This window comes from Emericellopsis atlantica, assembly GCF_019669845.1.
Source record: "Emericellopsis atlantica unplaced genomic scaffold F5Z01scaffold_16, whole genome shotgun sequence".
Lineage (NCBI taxonomy): Eukaryota > Fungi > Ascomycota > Sordariomycetes > Hypocreales > Bionectriaceae > Emericellopsis > Emericellopsis atlantica.
Window position 1 is genome coordinate 567,241 of NW_025764718.1, and position 18,609 is coordinate 585,849.

The 18,609-nt window shown below is 55.5% G+C and overlaps 8 protein-coding genes across 8 annotated transcripts; 5 read left to right on the forward strand and 3 right to left on the reverse strand.

Annotated features, from left to right (window-relative positions):
* Positions 1-3: 3 nt before the first annotated feature.
* On the reverse strand, positions 4-2,976 carry F5Z01DRAFT_623577 (uncharacterized protein; the record flags this gene model as incomplete). Its single annotated transcript, XM_046261326.1, has 6 exons — positions 4-1,082; positions 1,135-1,369; positions 1,418-1,636; positions 1,687-1,890; positions 1,947-2,288; positions 2,335-2,976. The coding sequence occupies 6 exons, from the start codon at positions 2,974-2,976 to the stop codon at positions 4-6; spliced, it is 2,721 nt and encodes a 906-aa protein (XP_046117540.1).
* Positions 2,977-4,715: 1,739 nt separating this feature from the next.
* On the forward strand, positions 4,716-8,226 carry F5Z01DRAFT_688499 (putative calcium P-type ATPase; the record flags this gene model as incomplete). The annotated part of the gene is made up of 4 exons (XM_046266048.1): positions 4,716-4,833; positions 4,889-5,046; positions 5,132-7,755; positions 7,807-8,226. The coding sequence occupies 4 exons, from the start codon at positions 4,716-4,718 to the stop codon at positions 7,895-7,897; spliced, it is 2,991 nt and encodes a 996-aa protein (XP_046117541.1). The 3' UTR covers positions 7,898-8,226.
* Positions 8,172-8,805, reverse strand: F5Z01DRAFT_682004 (20S proteasome, beta subunit; the record flags this gene model as incomplete). Its single annotated transcript, XM_046265734.1, has 2 exons — positions 8,172-8,315; positions 8,371-8,805. The coding sequence occupies 2 exons, from the start codon at positions 8,803-8,805 to the stop codon at positions 8,172-8,174; spliced, it is 579 nt and encodes a 192-aa protein (XP_046117542.1).
* A 498-nt stretch (positions 8,806-9,303) lies between these two features.
* Positions 9,304-11,202, forward strand: F5Z01DRAFT_657775 (GLUT4 regulating protein TUG-domain-containing protein). The gene has a single exon (XM_046263657.1). The coding sequence runs from the start codon at positions 9,602-9,604 to the stop codon at positions 11,102-11,104; it is 1,503 nt and encodes a 500-aa protein (XP_046117543.1). The 5' UTR covers positions 9,304-9,601; the 3' UTR covers positions 11,105-11,202.
* A 248-nt stretch (positions 11,203-11,450) lies between these two features.
* F5Z01DRAFT_675026 (ribosomal protein L36e) lies at positions 11,451-12,202 on the reverse strand (the record flags this gene model as incomplete). Its single annotated transcript, XM_046265104.1, has 4 exons — positions 11,451-11,531; positions 11,585-11,666; positions 11,759-11,859; positions 12,146-12,202. The coding sequence occupies 4 exons, from the start codon at positions 12,200-12,202 to the stop codon at positions 11,451-11,453; spliced, it is 321 nt and encodes a 106-aa protein (XP_046117544.1).
* Positions 12,203-12,796: 594 nt separating this feature from the next.
* On the forward strand, positions 12,797-13,716 carry F5Z01DRAFT_149318 (uncharacterized protein). Its single transcript, XM_046257719.1, has 2 exons — positions 12,797-13,465; positions 13,516-13,716. Exons 1-2 carry the CDS (start codon positions 13,089-13,091, stop codon positions 13,649-13,651), a joined length of 513 nt encoding a protein of 170 aa, XP_046117545.1. The 5' UTR covers positions 12,797-13,088; the 3' UTR covers positions 13,652-13,716.
* Positions 13,717-14,272: 556 nt separating this feature from the next.
* Positions 14,273-15,930, forward strand: F5Z01DRAFT_151009 (Alpha/Beta hydrolase protein). The gene has a single exon (XM_046257725.1). The coding sequence runs from the start codon at positions 14,424-14,426 to the stop codon at positions 15,564-15,566; it is 1,143 nt and encodes a 380-aa protein (XP_046117546.1). The 5' UTR covers positions 14,273-14,423; the 3' UTR covers positions 15,567-15,930.
* Positions 15,931-17,312: 1,382 nt separating this feature from the next.
* On the forward strand, positions 17,313-18,587 carry F5Z01DRAFT_675029 (14-3-3 family protein; the record flags this gene model as incomplete). The annotated part of the gene is made up of 5 exons (XM_046265105.1): positions 17,313-17,324; positions 17,548-17,555; positions 17,673-18,026; positions 18,083-18,170; positions 18,228-18,587. 5 exons carry the CDS (start codon positions 17,313-17,315, stop codon positions 18,585-18,587), a joined length of 822 nt encoding a protein of 273 aa, XP_046117547.1.
* Between the last annotated feature and the right edge of the window lie 22 nt (positions 18,588-18,609).

Here is an 18,609-nt window from a genome sequence, read left to right on the forward strand (position 1 = left end):
CCTTCAGCGGAGTAGATGCCGCAATAGACCAGCCTTTTCTGTCCTCGGAGACGCCAGCCTAGCCCGTCGACTTTGATTCTTGAGGTTCTTGGCATCTGGCTTCGCAGGGCTTGGCTCTTGATTCTCCTCTCCCTGTGCGGTCGTCTGGCTTGTCGCCCTGTCTTGAGACACAGTGCGCACACTGTTTGTAGATGATTTCCGCAGAACCTCGCCTGGGCCCTCGGCTCCTTCATCATTGTAGCCTTGCAACCGCAGACCCTCAGCCAAGTCTGGCCGCCCGGGCTTGTGCACAGTCACGTCAAAGAGCTTTGTTGGCACCACAGGACATGTTGCAGCCTCTCGCATCCTTGGGCGTTTGACAACGAGATCATCGCCCTCGTTTTTGGGCCGTCTCAGAGGCTGATTCGCCGTCCCCCTGATCCCGGGCTCATGAGGCTCCTCGCGTATCTGGCCTTTGTCTGTCCTCATTGGCTGGGCCGACTTCATACTCATGCTCATGGATCGTTTGCTGAATGGATCTGTGATGCCGACCATGCTGAGCTTCCTCATCATCGACGTAGCTCGGATCAGGTGATCATTTCGAGCCCTGCCAGTAATTCCCGGAAACGGAAGCGTGTCGCGTGTCCAAACGTCCGCGAGGATCGACTCCAGACGGATTCTCTCAGCTGCCGGTGGCGCCAGAATTACCTGCCGGAAATTGGTGGTCAGAAGCGACTGAGAACGGTTGATAGCCACGTTCGAGGTGGAAATACTCCTGCCATTTCCAGCGGCGCAGGTATTCCTAAGAATAACCGGAGTCGTTGTCCTTCTGGCACCGACGGTACACGCTCGGCTGATGGAATCTCGCCTTGCGGTCTTATTGTCCTTCCCTAACACCGAACCGAAGCTCTTGATATCCAACTCCAAGGATGTCGAAGCGCCCTGATGTCGCGCGGGCGGGGCTTCAGGTTTGATGCGGGTGAGATGGCTTCGCCAGCTCTCTTCCTCTGCCTGGGAGCAGGCAGTCATGATAATTTCATAAAGCTGAGATCCGCATTCAAAGACTAACTTCCATGAAAAAGGCGCAGTCTGACACTGTAGGCCTGGACTAGGAGTCAACAATCACAGACCCCGTTTCGGCAAAGCAAAACATACCTTGATCGTTTGTCGTTGTCTCGACTCGAGCGTCGTCGAGATTTACGCAGAGCATGATTGTGTAGATCTGGTCTACCTTGCCGGCCCAAGCGAGACACAGCATGTCTTTATACAATAGCGAGATTACGTACCGGCCTTTGACTCCGTCGGCCGCTGACCAGATTACGTGTAGGGCACCGCACAATTGGATTCTGCCAAAGCCACGGACTTGATTCTTGGTCATGGCGTCGATTCTCTGAAGCGTTGTCAGCGTGAACTTGGACGTGACAGCATGATCACGTACTCTGCCGGAAAACACCAGCCGATCCTGCAAAAGCCAAGTCTTCTCGAGAACAGCCCGGACATTGGGGTCATTGGTGTTGCGGTTCAAAGCTAGAGTCGCCTCTTGTAGTCGGAACAGCGCCGTGTCGACTTCCATGTGCGAGTTTGGGCAGTCAGCCGCAGTGGTGGACCTGGCGAGCTGATCGAACAGTAGTGGATATTTTGTCACCCGCTGGACAGGCTGAAGACCATTTTGTCAGCATTGCCAGAGATCAGGTCGAATCGACCTACCTTCATCAACAAGTCGTCTAGCGTTGAAGCCCTTTTCAGCGAAGCGGACGGTTGCTTCGACGGTTCGAGAGTTGAAGCAAGGGCTTCAATGCCTCGCTGGCAAAAGGCTTTGCCTGGCGTGTTGGGTTGCGTCGCAAGATGGATTTCCGCTGCAACAAGACCATGTTTCGCCCCGTACTCTTCATATACGAAAAAGCGACCGAGCTTGTGGCTAGTCAGCGCAGCTCACATCAGGTTAACACACCTTTTGCATAACGCACCCGTCTGATGAAGATATCCGCAACTTCAGCCGCGGTCTGAGGCTCAGCCAACAGCCCGTGAGATCTGTGGATGAGGGCGCACCTGCCTCCATTCTCTGGGACCGTATCTAGGCTTCGCCAACGCTTGTGCCCAGTCACTTTGTGAACGCTGCGGGTGCTGCCACCTGGCAAGGAAGCGGGTTGGTCGGAATTGCAGTGAGAATATTCGGAAAACGGAATTCTTCGATGGAGTTCCCCGAGGATTTCCTCATGCAGCTCAAGTATCTCGTTCAGGTTTCGGCTGAAGGATGTCCGAAGACCTCTGGCATGGCTCGGCAGAGGGGCTAGCATGGTCACGAAAACCTGAAAGCATCAGTCACTGCCACAAAAGTGCAACTGGATATCCCACGTTGATCAAGAAGCGGAGGTCTCTGACATAACTCTCCTCCGTTGCGATAAGTTCCTCCAAGATAAGGCGTCTTTGTACGGCGCGTTCCGCGGCTGCCTTGTCTTCCTGGACTGATCGCTCCAGTAGTGTGCTGTCCTCAGAGGTTCGATTCAGATAAAGAGATGCTCTGCTGCTCCGGTCTGCCTGTGGCCACATTGGTGTTCCTTTTCTGGACCCAAACCGTCCCGCGCTGCTTGCACTGACGAGGCTGACACTAGCACTTCGCATATTCGCAACGAAGCCAAAGGAAGATCCGGTTGAAGACGCGAACCGCCGAGACCTGCGGGCAAAGGGTGTCTTTCGCATGCCTGTTATTTCGAAAAGCTGGCCCCCTACGCCAGTTTTCCCGGAAACCGAAGGGCGACACTCTGCCCGTCTGTGCAAAGACCGCACCCATCGGGAGAATGGTCCTCGAGGGAGTCTCTGATTGTTCTCTGACGGGCCTTGACCGCCGGCAAGATCGCTGGGAAGTTCTTCCGAATGCTCTTTGGATGCGTACCCATATGTTTGGCCATGGCCTAGCGTATCCTCAAATGGCCCGAAGCCTTCTTCCAGGGTCTGGTCAAGGCTGGATGACAAGTTGTAGCGATCTCTTGGACGCATTGGGGTTCGCATCTCGCCAACAGAGTCTGTTTCGTTTGCAGAGGGTATCCCGGCATCGTGAAGATCATCGTGTACGCCATGACCGCTGGTGACGAGGGCATCTTCTTTGCCGGCTTCCATAGTGAGGAGAAGTGAAGAGAAACAAATGATTACAATGAACTCAACAAGCGTGTATCATCTGCTCCAAGAAACCAAAAGAGCCAAAAAGTGTCGCGCAGACGGATTAGTAGGACATGACGGGTGAAAAGCACCTAAAGATGGCAGATGCAGAACTTGACAAGCAATAGTGACAAGCAACAAAGCTTCGTTTGAAGGGGATGACATGTCTGAGCTGTTGATGCTATCCCCAGTTCGGTGACTTTGGCAAGAGCGAGGACGTGGCACGCCCGCCGGCATCAAAGGACTGATGACGCCTTGGGGCAAGAACCAAGCAGACCAGAGAAGCTTTGCGCGTCTAGTATGGAAGAGCACCGTCCCCAAGTACCAGGTAAGTTAGTGAGACCTGGCTTGTTTAGGAGCTCTTCATCAGCTCTTCTTGAAGAGGCCCAATCTCACTCCATGAATGGTTGTAGCCGTCGAGATCTGAGCAGCTCGATGGAAGGCGACCGAGGAGATAGATAGACCTTCTCGGATACACGAGCACCAACTCAAAAATGTCTGCGACCTACGTTCTAATCCCAGACGCCTATGTTCGGGCCACACGGGCCAGCGCCAACCTGGATGGCCAAAGTAGAGCCTTAGATTCGCTCTCACCTCAAAAACGTACAGTCAAAGCCCCGGCCAAGTTTGGACTCGACCTCAAATAGCATTCTCGGCCATCATGCAACTTCGCCATGAGAATTGGAAGTGGTGTTTTTGCCATGCCCGCAGTCTCATTGCAATACGGAGTACAATGTGTGCCATTTCGGATCTACTCGTGGTAATGCTCGGCAGTGTCGGGGCAATTGGTGGGACGAGTGCGAGATGATGTATGCGCACTTGCAAAGTACAACTGAGAAACCGCTTGGCGTCAGGCCCGCTTCGTCGCTCGCACTGGTAATCGAATGGAGGTGTCCAGTCTGAAGACATCATCAGGAATCTTGGAAGATGCACATGTGCATCCATTGCAGCAGAAGTGCCGATACAATTACGCCTGTAAGGACAATAAACTAGCGGGACAAACCCGGTAATGTCCAAGCAGCCAAGTGCTCTACTTATTCTGGCAGCATTCACTCATGCTAACCGCATTTGGGCAAGTTTCAGGTCCCAGGCGTGGGGCGGAGGCGAAAAAAAAGATGGTCGACTGGCGAAGATGTGAACACGTTGAGCTTTTGCTGGACGCACTTTTGTCATGTCCAAGCGAGGACCGGTGACTGCAAGATCGATACCATTCTGCCTCTTGATCCTCTTCCAGCGTGGGGAATCCTACGTCTAGACTCTCTCCGTTGCTGATAAATCTGCCACTCTATCCATCCCAGCATGTTGCCATGCTGAGACCGTGAACTTCTCTAAACCACTTCGTTTCTTGAACTCTTCCACTTTTCTTCCATTCACATCGAGGCTCTATTATTAGGCTTAAATTACCGGTACCTCGCGCTGGTTGTTCGTTAGTAAGCCAGCGATATTTCCGACCGGCCGATCTGCCCCAAACCAAGGGTGCGCTTCGTCTCGGCCTATCGCATCGCAGCGCATCATAGCGCATCTCTTTGCCTTTCGCAACCACCTCCCACCTCACCACCATCACCACCACATCAACCAACATGGAGGCCGCCTTTGCTCGTCCCACCATGCAGGTGCTTGCCAATTTCTCCGTGAGCGAGGACACCGGCCTCACAGACGCTCAGGTCGAGTCCTTGAGAAGCAAACACGGCAGCAATGGTTCGCTACACCCTGCCCCTCCTCTCTCTACCTCTTGCTGACCTGTGTACCACAGCCATCGCGGAAGAACCCCCGACCCCCATCTGGGAGCTGATCCTCGAGCAATTCAAGGACCAGCTCGTCATCATCCTCCTCGGCTCGGCCGTCGTTTCCTTCGTCCTCGCTCTCTTCGAGGAGGAGGGGGGCTGGAGTGCCTTTGTCGACCCAGCAGTGGTACGTAAGCGTGGTGGACGTCCGTTCGACTCGGCGCCCCACTATAGACTCGAGGGACGCGCAAGACGACTAACGCTGATCGCAGATCCTCACGATCCTCATCCTGAACGCCGTTGTCGGAGTCTCGCAGGAGAGCAGCGCCGAGAAGGCCATTGCCGCCCTGCAGGAGTACTCGGCCAACGAAGCCAACGTCCTCCGCAATGGCCACATCTCCCGTCTCAGGGCCGATTTGCTTGTGCCCGGTGATATCGTCTCGGTCGCTGTTGGAGACCGTATCCCTGCCGACTGCCGTATCGTCGCGATCGAAAGCAACAGCTTTGCTGTGGACCAGGCTATCCTGACTGGAGAGAGCGAGAGCGTTCGCAAGGATGCCCAGACTGTCGTCGAGGATGAGAAGGCTGTCTTGCAGGACCAGATCAACATGCTCTTTTCCGGTACCACTGTCGTCAAGGGAAAGGCCAAGGCCGTCGTTGTCTTGACCGGACCCAACACGGCGATTGGCGACATCCACGAGAGCATCACGGCCCAGATCTCCGAGCCCACGCCTCTCAAGCAGAAGCTCAACGACTTTGGCGACAAGCTGGCGAAGGTCATCACTGTCATCTGCATTCTCGTCTGGCTCATCAATGTCCCCAACTTCAATGACCCCAGCCACGGCTCATGGGCCAAGGGTGCCATCTACTATCTCAAGATCGCCGTCTCGCTGGGTGTGGCTGCCATTCCCGAGGGTCTCGCCGTCGTCATCACCACTTGTTTGGCTCTGGGTACCCGCAAGATGGCCGCTAAGAATGCCGTTGTGCGCAGCCTTCCGTCTGTCGAGACCCTGGGAAGCTGCAGCGTCATCTGCTCTGACAAGACTGGCACTCTCACCACGAACCAAATGAGCGTCAACAAGATGGTCTACCTCGACGAGAGTGGCTCCGACCTTGTGGAGCTTGACGTCGAGGGCACCACTTTCGCTCCCAAGGGTGACATCAAGCTGAACGGCAAGGTTGTCGACAATCTGACCAAGAGCTCTGACACTGTTCGTCGCATGGCTGAGGTCGCAGCTCTCTGCAACGATGCTCATCTCGCCTATGACTCGCGCAGTGGTGTCTTCTCCAACGTTGGCGAGGCCACCGAAGGTGCCCTGAGGACTCTCGCGGAGAAGATTGGCCCTTGTGCCCCTGCCAACACTCACCCCGAAGACTGCGTTCACTATGCCAGCGCCAACCATGAAAAGGCCCTCCCTCGTCTCGCTACCTTTGAGTTCTCTCGCGACCGCAAGAGCATGTCTGTGCTTGCTGCCAACGGCAAGGCGAAGAAGCTCCTTGTCAAGGGTGCCCCCGAGTCCATCATCGATCGCTGCTCTCACGCTCTGTTGGGTGCCGGCGGCAAGCAGGTTGCTCTCAACAAGAAGCTCTCCGACCTTCTCCTCAAGGAGGTTGTCGAGTACGGCAACCGTGGACTTCGTGTCATCGCCCTGGCGAGCGTGGATGATGTGTCCGAGAACCCCCTGATCAAGAACGCCCAGACCACGGAGCAGTACGCCCAGCTCGAGCAGAACATGACTTTCCTCGGTATGGTTGGCATGCTGGACCCTCCCCGTGAGGAAGTCCCCGGCTCCATCCGCCAGTGCAAGGAGGCCGGCATCCGTGTCATCGTCATCACCGGCGACAACCGCAACACCGCCGAGAGCATCTGCCGTCAAATCGGCGTCTTTACGCAGCACGAGGACCTCAAGGGCAAGAGCTACACTGGACGTGAATTTGACAACCTGAGCCCCAGTGAGCAACTTGAGGCTGCCAAGAAGGCGTCGCTGTTCTCCCGTGTCGAACCTGGCCACAAGTCCAAGTTGGTCGATCTGCTCCAGTCTCTCGGCGAGGTCGTTGCCATGACCGGCGACGGTGTCAACGACGCGCCCGCCCTCAAGAAGGCTGACATTGGTGTTGCCATGGGCTCTGGTACCGATGTCTCCAAGCTCGCGGCCGACATGGTCCTGGCCGACAGCAACTTTGCCACGATTGAGGTGGCCATTGAGGAAGGCCGTGCCATCTACAACAACACGCAGCAGTTCATCCGCTACCTGATCTCCTCCAACATTGGCGAGGTTGTGTCCATCTTCCTCACGGCCGCCCTCGGCATGCCCGAGGCGCTTGTGCCCGTGCAGCTCCTCTGGGTCAACCTGGTCACCGACGGTCTGCCTGCCACTGCGCTCTCCTTCAACCCCCCTGACCACGACATTATGAGGCGCCAGCCCCGCAAGAGGGACGAGGTCCTCATCGGAGGCTGGCTCTTTATTCGCTACCTCGTCATCGGTACCTATGTTGGCCTGGCCACTGTTGCTGGATATGCCTGGTGGTTCATGTACAACCCTGAAGGCCCCCAGATCAGCTTCAAGCAGCTGTCCCGCTTCCACCACTGCTCGACCGACTTCCCCGAGATTGGCTGCGACATGTTCTCCAACGACATGGCCAAGGCTGGTTCGACCGTGTCGCTGTCCATCCTGGTCGTCATCGAAATGTTCAACGCGATGAACGCCCTGTCGTCCAGCGAGTCCCTGCTCACCCTGCCCCTGTGGAAGAATATGATGCTGGTCTATGCCATCGCCTTGTCAATGGCTCTTCACTTTGCCCTGCTTTACACTCCTGTCCTGCAGGGCCTGTTCTCCATCCTGCCCCTCAACGCCACCGAGTGGAAGGCAGTTGTCGTCATCAGTGCGCCCGTGATGTAAGTTTTGGACTTGTCAAACATGATGGAATGTTCGCTAACGATTCAAAGTCTCCTTGATGAGATACTCAAGCTCATTGAGCGCCAGTTCTTCATGCAGAAGACGACGGAAATCGGCCTCAAGGCTAAGAAGGAGCAGTAGAGGGATAGACAGTAGAGGAAGATCATGTTCGCTAGACACGCCTCAAAATAGACAACATGTACACTTAGCTTGTAGACATGTCTGTGGGTCCTTGGGCTGCATAGCACTTTAGGTTCCGCGAGAATAGAACTGTTCAAGCATGCGTCACAACAATCGTCCGCAGTGTGTGGTGCATCACTCGTCCCTTGGCATTTGAGCGAGTATCTAGTGTAGTCATACAGATGCAACCTTGCCCCCATTCGTCCCAGTCGTTCATCATGAAAGTTACCCCCGCCTAGTCCTGGCGGCCCTTCAGTAAGCGCTTGGTGACCTTGTCCTTTTCGATGATGTAGACGTGAGCACCCCAGCCGGAGAGGGCATCGCGGTCGACCGCGTTGAGCAGCGCTTGCGAGATGGTCTCGAAGAGCGCATCGGGTTCCTACCAGAGTCAGCACAGAGGACATCAGCCGAAGCAATCGTAGCAAGAAACCAACCAGATCCGGCTCCCAGAGCCCCTCGCACATGCCAAACAGCTGCTCCGACGCCGTGCCCGACACGATAAAGTCCTTTGCGAAATCAATGCACCCAATGCTGTCGAACCCGCAGATAAAGGGCTTGCCCGTCGTGGGGTCCAAGCCAGCCACCACCGGACTGACAAAGTATGGCCCGAACCGTTTCTCATACAGGCTCGACGAGACGAGGTTGGCAAACGTGCGGGGCGAGATGGACCGCTCCTCGCGCAGGCGGTACATGTTGGTCTTGTAGCGGAAGAGGTCGGAGACGGTGCTCACGTCGGTGGCGAGGCCCGTGAGGCCAAGGAAGACATTGTCGCCGTAGCGGAAGATCTTGGGAAAGTTGTTGGAGATGGTGAGGGACTGCATGCCCAGGCGCAGGTCGCAGGCAATGGCAACGCAGTCCTTGCCAACCATGGCAACGGCGGCACCACCGTCTAGTGATCGGGGTTAGCAACGATGGGGGGACTCGGGGTCGGGCGGTGGACGAACTTATCGAGAAGGGTGAAGACTGTAGACAGGCATCATATGTTAGCTGGTGACGCTCCTCAAGGCTTGGGATGGAATAGACGTACCATGGCGACTGTGGTGGAGACCTAGTCCCCTCTGTAGGAGATGAATATGTAACTCGTAGTCGAGACGTCAACTTGACAAGATCGTCGTATGAGCCTGTGTCGTGTTGGCGGAGGATGGTGGCATTCAAAGTCGTCGCGGAGATGATGCAGCTTGGAGCTCCCCAGGTGCGTTTAGCGGAGAGCGCCTCAAGGCAAACAGCCATGGCGCGGACAATCGAGCCTGGGGGGGTCCACAGGCGTTGTTTGATTGGTTGGAGTGCACAGGTGCTGGACAGCCCACCTTGAACTGGGCGGCGTTGACTCGTTGGAGGAGCTCTTACCTCACCGTGCCGTTGCCTGCGGATGCTTCGAGAACAGTGTGAGCTTACGAACAACCACTCTTTCATATACTCGTCCATGAACCGCGCTGCTTCACGATAAGGATCACTCACTAAGGAAAAGAAGCCGACTCCGCATAATCCCATATTTCTGTTCTCAACCCTCATCTCGGCGAGTTCGCCCATCCCTCTCGCCAAGTACTTGCATAACCCCACCATTCAATCACCCGAGGACGTTCAAACCAACCGAATCCAGAGCTACCATCACGGGTGATAATATTCGCGAACGACCGGGGAAATCACAGGCATTCGGGGAATAGCATGTCCTCACACGTCGTGGTCATTGGACCCGGCGCAAGGCGCGCAACAGTCAAGGTATCGCCGGGCACCTACCTTTCCGACGTCCTGCAGCAGGCGTGCAAGAGCCTCAACCTGCCGAGCGACAAGTATGTTGCCAAACACAAGGCGAAACAGGTCGATCTATCTGTTCCCTTCCGCACCTCTGGCCTCAGCCCCGGGGCCAAGCTCGACCTCGTCCTTAAATCCAACACACCCTCAGCGATCCAAGTCGCCCTGCAGCTACCACAGCCCGAAGCCAAGGATATCCCCGGCGGTCGGTTAATAAGGAAGTTCCCCAGTGACCTGACGCTATGGCAACTTCTACGGCAGTTCGAGAGCGGCGATGCGAGTGCAGGGAGGAATATCAATATCACTGCTCGAGGCGTGGCCCAGATGTCCAACGAGACGGCGACCGCAGGCAGTGGACAGCTGTACTACGAAACCCCAGTGCTGAACATCATGGGAAGAGAGCTGTCAACCTTGGACGACTTTCAAAAGACTCTCTCGCAACTTGGATATAACTCGGGGAGTGTCCTCATACGACTTGGCTACAAAGTGACGGATCAAACGCTGTACGACACGTTGGAGCGCATTGGACAGTATTTCAAGGATGTGGAGGATACGTTACCAAAGCCAGCTTCTGCGACAGCGGCAACAAACACCCCCGTAGTAGAGGCGCCTACACATGTACAGACAGTCGATTCACCTATGCCGGACGTTGCGCCCACCAGCCAGGAGCCCGAACCAACAGCACCTGCAACGACGCCAGCGCCGTCCAATGAAGCGGACTCCGTCGATATGCCAGCTTCTGCGTCAAAGGACCCTTTTCAGCCTTCTCACGTGTATTTGGCGCCGTCAAGTGACGTCCCAGCTGCCGCCAAGGCGCCAGTGCGTGAGGTGGACTACACGCCGACGATCGCGCATGCTCAGTTACACCAAGCTCGTTTACAGGAAAACTCCAGGAACAAGCGTTTGTTGTCAGACAAGGAACTTGAAGAAAAAGCGGCGGCTGAAGAAGCCAAGTTCGCCGCTGTGAAAACTGTCAGTGTCAAGGTCCGATTCCCAGACAACACCAGCAGTGAATGGGTGGTTGGGCACGGGGAGACGGGCGGCTTCATATATGAGGCTGTCAGGCATGTCATGGCGGACCAGAGCCAGCCTTTCAAGCTCGTCATCTCGGGTGGGCGGACGGTGATCAAGGATGACAGCAGCGCGAGCAACAGCCTCATCAGAGCGTACAAACTGACTGGCAGGACGCTGGTGAACTTGGTCTGGGACGACAGCGTATCCACTGAGGTGCGGAAGAAGCCCTTCCTCAAGTCCAGCGTGGCCAGTCAGGGCGAGTCCGTAAAGATTCCCGAGGTGCCTGAGGTAGAGGAGGAAGAACCCGAGGCAGCGCCTATTGTCGAGCCCAAGGAGGAGAAGAGCAAAGGCGATGGCCTGGGCAAGAAGATGCCCAAATGGCTCAAGATGGGCAAGAAGTAATTACGTGTCGACTGGTCTTTCGCCCGTAGCGAGCATGGATGGTAGCAAGAGACACCGCATAGCGCTGTTTAATTCGACACTGAAATTCACAATCACGATAACCGGCAATTATATCTTGGTGAACTTGGTGTTGATTTTTTCCTCTCGGCGCAGCCAAGCCTTCTGCGACGGTATATCAAAAGCCGATCATTTCACATGAATCGAGAGACCACGCCAGAACCGATGCCCGTAAACAAATGAACCCAGGTATTCGTCATTCCTTTTCTGTCGTCGCTATTTTGTTGGCTCATCTCCACGTCTCAGCGTGTGGAGGGACCGAGTTGACAAACAAATTGTCTTCTCGAGTTTAGTGGCCAGCACGGCGCGACTCGGCGATGACACGCTGGAGCTCATCGACCTTCTTCTTGGCACGGCCAAAGGTACCGAGCTAGGAAGAGTTAGCGACATGATCTCGAGGGATCGACAAGTGTCAAGACGTACCCTCTTCTTGGCGAGCTTACGGGCACGCTTGTCACGGGAGTTGCGGAGCAACTCAATGACACGGCGCTCGTAGGGGGCGAGGCTGGACAGAGATTAGCATCGGATGTTCAAGATGGATAACAGCGCAGGCTAATTGCTTGCGCAACGCCTCGGCTGCCACGAGGAGCAACTCACCCAGCGACCTCCTTGACGACCTCACGGACAAACGCGGTGCGCTTGCTTAGGTGACCCTTGGTCTTGGAAACACGGGGCTTGACAACGCGAGCAGTCGTCTTCTATAATCCGAGAAACACAGCATGTCAGCGTCCATCATCTGCCAGATAGGAGTTTTCGTCGGGGGAACCGAAAGAGAAAAGGCGAAGAAAAGAACGACACAACAAAGCGTGTGCACTTTTGTCCATTCTCAGTCCCACAGCCTAGAAGCAGAGATCCTCCACGAGGTGAGACTTGTATATAGGACATTGTGTGTGATGATTTGTATGTGTTCGCTCGATCGACGGTCTTCTCTTTCTTTTCGGCTCGGTGTTTGTCGACGGGGAATGTGCTTGGTATTCAACGTACGTGGCCACGGTTCTGACCAATGGTCAGACCGGTCTTTGCGGGAGCCTCCTTTGCCATTGTGATGGTGATGGGCGATGTGGTTGCTGGAGGGTTAGTTTGGCGATGGAAAAAGGTTCGTCGTCCTTCGGGGCGGCGGAAATTTCGCTAGAGGGTGTGGGGTGGGCTGGCGGTTGCAGGGTGCAATTTTTCCCAGCAGATTTTGTGCGGTCACGTGCCAGGGTATCGGCGGGCTCGTGGTGCACGGACCTTTCCAGACCGAGATATCGGGGCTTGGCGCCGGCCGACAACGACCAGCGATGGTGCACCGCATTTCGAACACAGATCCAGATCGAGTTCTTTGCTTCGAGAGTGCCAATCATTTCGTTGTGTCACATGCTCTGTGCCTTTTTGTGAAGAGCGGCTTCGCCGAATCTCTCTCACTTCGCCTATTTTTGCCGCAGAGGCTCGTATCGGTCCAGGTCACATGCTGGCAGCCGGTTCTGTATGTAGGACGAGTCAGCTCAGGCACTGCATGACTGACTGGCTTTCCTGTCTGGCGCTGGGCTTATTACGTTAGACTTTTCACGGCCGTTATGTGTAGTCATGTCCAGGCCTTGGATTGTAGGATGGCTTTGAGCTCCCATTGACGCCAGGTGGGTTGATATGTTTCAGTCGTTGACGCAGTCGCCCTGATCGTCTTCATGCTTGCCGCTCTCGGTCACCGCGTCCATCCGAGATCCTGTGCTAGACAAACGTTGTCCTGGTAAGCCAGTGAATGTGGCGCTTGGGCGACGCGGTGCTTACAGGCTCCATACCTACGTATATCGACGTCAAGCGTGGAGATATTGTATGAATGCCTGCCGAGTTCGACGTTTATAGGTCTTCTTTCCCAGCTGCTGGCTCAGTTTCGTTTTCCTCCAGATACACTATCTTCCAATAAACAATCTTAACTAATCTACCCAAAATGATCTCCCACTTGTTGCTCGGTGTTCTGCCCAGTGTCGCGTTCGGCGCACAGCTGGCTTATTCACCTCCTCAGGCTTTGATGGCCTTTGCACAGGCAGCCGACGATTGTATTTTTCCAGCCAACTTCGAGGTTCGAGACTTTGGCGGCATATCGAATAGCACGAATGGCACCACACTTGGGTCCCTCGACTTCTCCTTCACCAGCACGGAGACCGAGGTGACAACGCTATGCCACTACAACTCTACCTCGGAGCCATCGGTGCCCCCTGGCAGGACCCCCAGGTACAAATGCGAGGACGACGATGTTGAGTTCATCTGGGAGAACGACAAGACGCGTTTGACGGTGATCGAGAGGGTCTGCCCTGGATCTGACGGGTATGTTCACGTGTTTCTTTGGCTAGAAGTTGTTGTTAACCGCATCACAGCGTACCCGACTATGAGGCTGCAGGGAGCGTCCGTATTCCCTTGACCTGTAAGCCCATGGGAGAGTGTGCTACAAATGCAACGGTGAACAATGGCAAGTTCACCAATATCTCTCCTGCGGCTACATTCAGTGTGTAAGGGAGGGCGATCGCGCATGAGAAGGGATAGAGGTTCACACTAGGAAGTATCTTGGATGCATAAAGACAGGTATCTAAGAAATCACAAGCGTGCCTTTTGGATTGCTGGATGGAGTTGCTGCGACACTCAACTACTTGTAGACGGATGTCTGGAGTTCTGAAAGACTGAAAGTGACGTGCGTGCCCCTGGGCCCTGGCGCCAGCGGCTTGCAGACGCCCCTGCAGCCTCCGCGTTTTCCATCCAGGCCAATGACCTCACCCACAGCATCCGGACACAATAGTCTACAAGATCTCTTTGGTTGTACGTAAATTTCTACTCCACGTCACCATTTTATGGTTTGGATTTCTAGATTCTTTGGGTGACCGTTTCTATTGTGAGATATGCAAAGTTCTCTTGATTGCGAATATGATAATTTCTGCTTCTACGTGCTCCAACATTGAATGTTCTCATGCCTTGACCTAGCATTCGCATATTTTTGTCACCATATGACGGACCCCACCGAGACCACGAGACCCTCCAACTACCGGCGCTTTATTAGTCTTGACTCTTGACCAACACTTGTGACCATGCTGCTGCGCCATCTGGTAGTGTATCAACAGTGTATCATGTCTTCTGGCTAAAGACTACCTCTCGCCCAGCCTCTTACGAGGCAATCGATCCTGCTCTGGACGCTGCTTCCCTGCGCAAACGCGATCGTCCAATGCTCGAGTGAAGTCGAATACTTGACCACTCACCAAGTCTGGCACGCACTGCACCATCAACTCTTCGAGCCATGCTCTGGAATCGACGAGGGCTCCTAGCCCATCTATCCGGTCTTGCTCTCTTTGCGACGACGACAACAAATGGCGCGGCAATCGATGCGCAACAGCCTCTCGCGCCTCCCCAGGGCGTAGTGCCAACGACCGTCTCCACGCCCTTCTTCGCCGAACTCGAGCGCCTTGCCCGCCTTGTCGACATCAGTTACTGTATCGGGAATACGGGCGTCAGTGCACCCTTCCAATGCGTTTCCCGTTGTAACGAGTTCCCCACGGTCTCGCTCGTCACGACATGGAATACGGGTCTACTTATGAGCGACAGCTGCGGCTACGTAGCCATCGATGACGGGGAGCGGAGGAACGACACGAGCCCTGATGAAAGAGACGATCTGGGGGAGAGGGCAATCATTGTAGCCTTTCGTGGAACGTATAGCATCACCAATACGGTGGTGGACCTCAGCACAACACCGCAAAAGTACACATCATACCCTTCACCAGACCATGGAGGCGGCGAGCCGCCGGAGAAACCGTCGCATGAGTGCACAAACTGCACTGTGCATTCGGGCTTCCTGCAGTCATGGAAGACGACGCGAGAGGAGGTGATCCCACAGCTGATCAGTCTGAGGGAGCAGCATGCCGATTACCCAGTCCACTTGGTCGGGCACAGCCTGGGCGGCGCGGTTGCCTGTCTGGCCGCGCTGGAGCTCAAGGTCTCCCTGGGCTGGGATGATGTGGTTGTCACAACGTTCGGTGAGCCTCGAGTCGGCAACGCTCGCTTCGCTCGGTTTGTGGACGAAGTGTTTGCTCTCAACGGCAAAGAAGAGGAAGAAGAAGACCTCGAGAAGCGATCCTATCGCCGCGTGACACACGTGAATGATCCGGTGCCCCTTCTTCCACTGGACGAATGGGGCTACGAACAACACGCCGGGGAGGTTTTCATCTCCAAGGGGTCACTGGCGCCGTCGGAAACAGATGTCCACAGCTGCGTTGGGTACAATGATCCGAGCTGCAGCGCTGGCGCGGACAGTTATGCGCGCTACAAGCTGTGGCAGTTGTTCTTCTCGCACCGCGACTACTTCTGGCGTCTAGGCCTATGTGTCCCCGGCGGCGACCCAGCGAACTGGGGAAGACTGCCATATGAGTACGACAATGAGCTATGATGATGCAAGGATGGCGTTGGTGTTTCTATACCCTGGTTAGAATTCTTAATACAGTAGTGAATATTTCAGATCTACGAGTCACCAAGTTATCTGGCAAACATCTTTTTACTTGCCGACAGGTCTGTCATGTCGGCCAGGTCAAAGTGCACATTAAGACATACATTACGCCAACCATCCGTCAACCTCGCACTTAATAACTGCCACATGCTCCTGTTCCGTGTCTTTTGCAGGATTAATGAGATATTGCCACAGTCATTTCTGGGCTCCTCGGAGATAGGTTTAGAAGTTGCGCTGGTTAGTTGGCATCCAGCAACTGCAGACTACGTAGCGCGTAGGGTAACCAGCCCAGTCATGAATCACAGACCGAGTAAAGCCAATCACCCTTTGGTGGCGCCGGCCTCAAGGAAAGACGCGCCTCAGTCTTCCTACCGTGCAATCCGCATGCAGCAAATAGTATCGTAGCCATCTCACAACGCTGGCGAGAGCTGGGCCTCTGGTGTCCAAGCTATGGCAGCTGACACGTGAACCTCTGGAATGATACGGGAATGGAGGGGCACACTACACTCCCGTCTCTCTTGGTGGTCCCAGGCCTGTGAAGATAAGCGCCCCACCCTCACTTGCATTTCATCCAATCATGCCACCGTACGCAATGTGGTAGTACATAGCAGATGGCGCCCAAAGTAAACATGGCCGACCCAGGAAGCGGCTTCTTGGGGACTGCTTTGTTTACGGCCATCAGCAGGCTGACTGACTGGTGGTGATCGGCAGGATAGGTAATTTACCTGGCTGGACCACTAGAGTGGAAATGTGGGCTCTTCGATATCGCTGCTCGCCCTGCTCGGTGCCCCGGGCTCGCTGGCGCCAGCACCCCCGATTGTCCCAAAAGTCCGAGAAAAGGTCTGATGCTTGTTGATTGTGTTTTTCGTCGATGAGCTGCTCAGCCCAGTCTGGGCCAGTCCTGCCAAACGCACGACGTACCTGTAGTGGCTCATTTGCTGTCCTGGTGGATAAGCATGTGACTGGCCCAATCAAGCCTCGTGAGGAGGGTCAAAGTGTAGGTACAAGTACAAACATGATGTGTGTTCGCGCGTCAAAGCGAGGCAACAGAACGGTGATTGCAGCCGCCGGGTTCAAATTTCCAGCAATATGAAGGCCTGTTGAGTATCGCAGGGAGCTGTAATTACCTTGCTCTAACAGACGACTTGGCAAGGTGCGCAAAGTGCTGCGAAGAAAACACTGATCCGGGACTGCCCCTCTTTCTCACAGTCACGGTGTCGAAAGCTGAGTCCAGTCCTGTCGCGCTCCACTTATCATTGCTGGCACTCAGCGGTTCTGCCCACCTCTGCCGTCGTGGATGGTGGAAGGTGCTGGATTCGCGCCTGCCAGGCTGCCTTACCGCAAGTTTGGCGCGGGTCCGGACGATAAAAACGACTTACAGGGGGGTCTTGGGGGGTTCAACGTGGACGGCGTTAGGGGGCACGAGGCGCTAATTGCCCCTCGTCGAACGTCGAACCGCCCAAATTATCGCACCTACCCGGCACCCAACGCCAAAATATAAACACACTGCCATCCTCAACGCCTCAGACAAGACCCTCTCCGCCCCCCCCCCCATTCTCTTTCTCACCTTGCCTTTTTGCACCACCCCGCAAACGAAACATAACAACAACCCGCTCAACCAACGGCCTGAACCTTTGGAACAACTTTGTCCGTCCTTGACTTGTCACGAAGTACACAATCACCGCAACCATGACTTCCGAGGTGAGTGATCAGAACCTAGACCCAAAAGGCTACCCTTCCATTCCGATGCACCCACCGCCAGCCGCGATCACACGCAACGGCGAGCGGATTTGACCCCTCAGCCCAACGCTCGCGCGCTGCCTGGAGGCTGCTGCGATGCTGCACGTCGCGCGCTTGAGCACAGAGTCACTTTTCTTTTCTTGCGCAAATCCTTGTTGTACGAAACGATGCTAACAGCTTTCAGCGTGAAAGGTTTGTTTAGTCCCCAGGACCGATGGGAGCTGCTGAAGCTCCTGACCCCACCTCGAGCCGGCCACTCCCTGCACCACCGCAAAGCTGAAGCAGCGCTGACGATGGTGTGTTTGATAGCAAGACTTTCCTCGCCCGCCTCTGCGAGCAGGCCGAGCGCTACGATGAGATGGTCAACTACATGAAGGAGGTTGCCAAGCTGGGCGGTGAGCTCACCGTGGACGAGCGTAACCTGCTGTCCGTGGCCTACAAGAACGTTGTTGGTACCCGCCGTGCCTCGTGGCGCATCATCTCCTCGATTGAGCAGAAGGAGGAGACCAAGGGAACCGACAAGCACGTCTCCACCATCAAGGAGTACCGCCTCAAGATTGAGCAGGAGCTCGAGAAGGTCTGCGAGGATGTCCTGAACGTCCTTGACGAGGCTCTCATCCCCAACGCCGCCACCGGCGAGTCCAAGGTCTTCTACCACAAGATGTGGGTACTCGCGCTCTGACTGCGCATGTGAATGTGATCACTGACATCTGGTGCAGGAAGGGTGACTACCACCGCTACCTGGCCGAGTTTGCCTCTGGCGAGAAGCGTAAGGGCGCCGCCACCGCCGCTCACGAGGCTTACAAGGTGAGATTCATTGCGACGACGAATTCATTGACACTATGGACTGACTCCCGTCCCTAGAGCGCTACCGACGTTGCCCAGACTGAGCTGACCCCCACGCACCCCATCCGCCTGGGTCTTGCCCTCAACTTCTCCGTCTTCTACTACGAGATCCTCAACTCGCCTGACCGCGCGTGCCACCTCGCCAAGCAGGCCTTTGACGATGCCATTGCCGAGCTGGACTCTCTGTCCGAGGAGTCGTACCGCGACAGCACGCTCATCATGCAACTGCTCCGCGACAACCTGACCCTGTGGACCTCGTCTGACAACGCCGAGGGCGAGCAGGCCACCGAGGCCAAGAAGGAGGAGGGCGACGCCCCCAAGCCCGCCGAGGAGGAGGCCAAGCCTGCCGAGGAGACTGCGCCCGCCGCTGCCTCGTAAAAACCTCTTGTCTACGCGATAC

Excerpts from the sequence above, each read along its gene's own strand:
- F5Z01DRAFT_151009 (XM_046257725.1), top strand. The coding sequence starts at position 14,424 with ATGCTCTGGAATCGACGAGGGCTCCTAGCCCATCTATCCGGTCTTGCT.
- F5Z01DRAFT_149318 (XM_046257719.1), top strand. The coding sequence starts at position 13,089 with ATGATCTCCCACTTGTTGCTCGGTGTTCTGCCCAGTGTCGCGTTCGGC. Across the intron at positions 13,466-13,515 it reads GTCTGCCCTGGATCTGACGG|CGTACCCGACTATGAGGCTG; the intron begins GTATGTTCACGT and ends ACCGCATCACAG.
- F5Z01DRAFT_657775 (XM_046263657.1), top strand. The coding sequence starts at position 9,602 with ATGTCCTCACACGTCGTGGTCATTGGACCCGGCGCAAGGCGCGCAACA.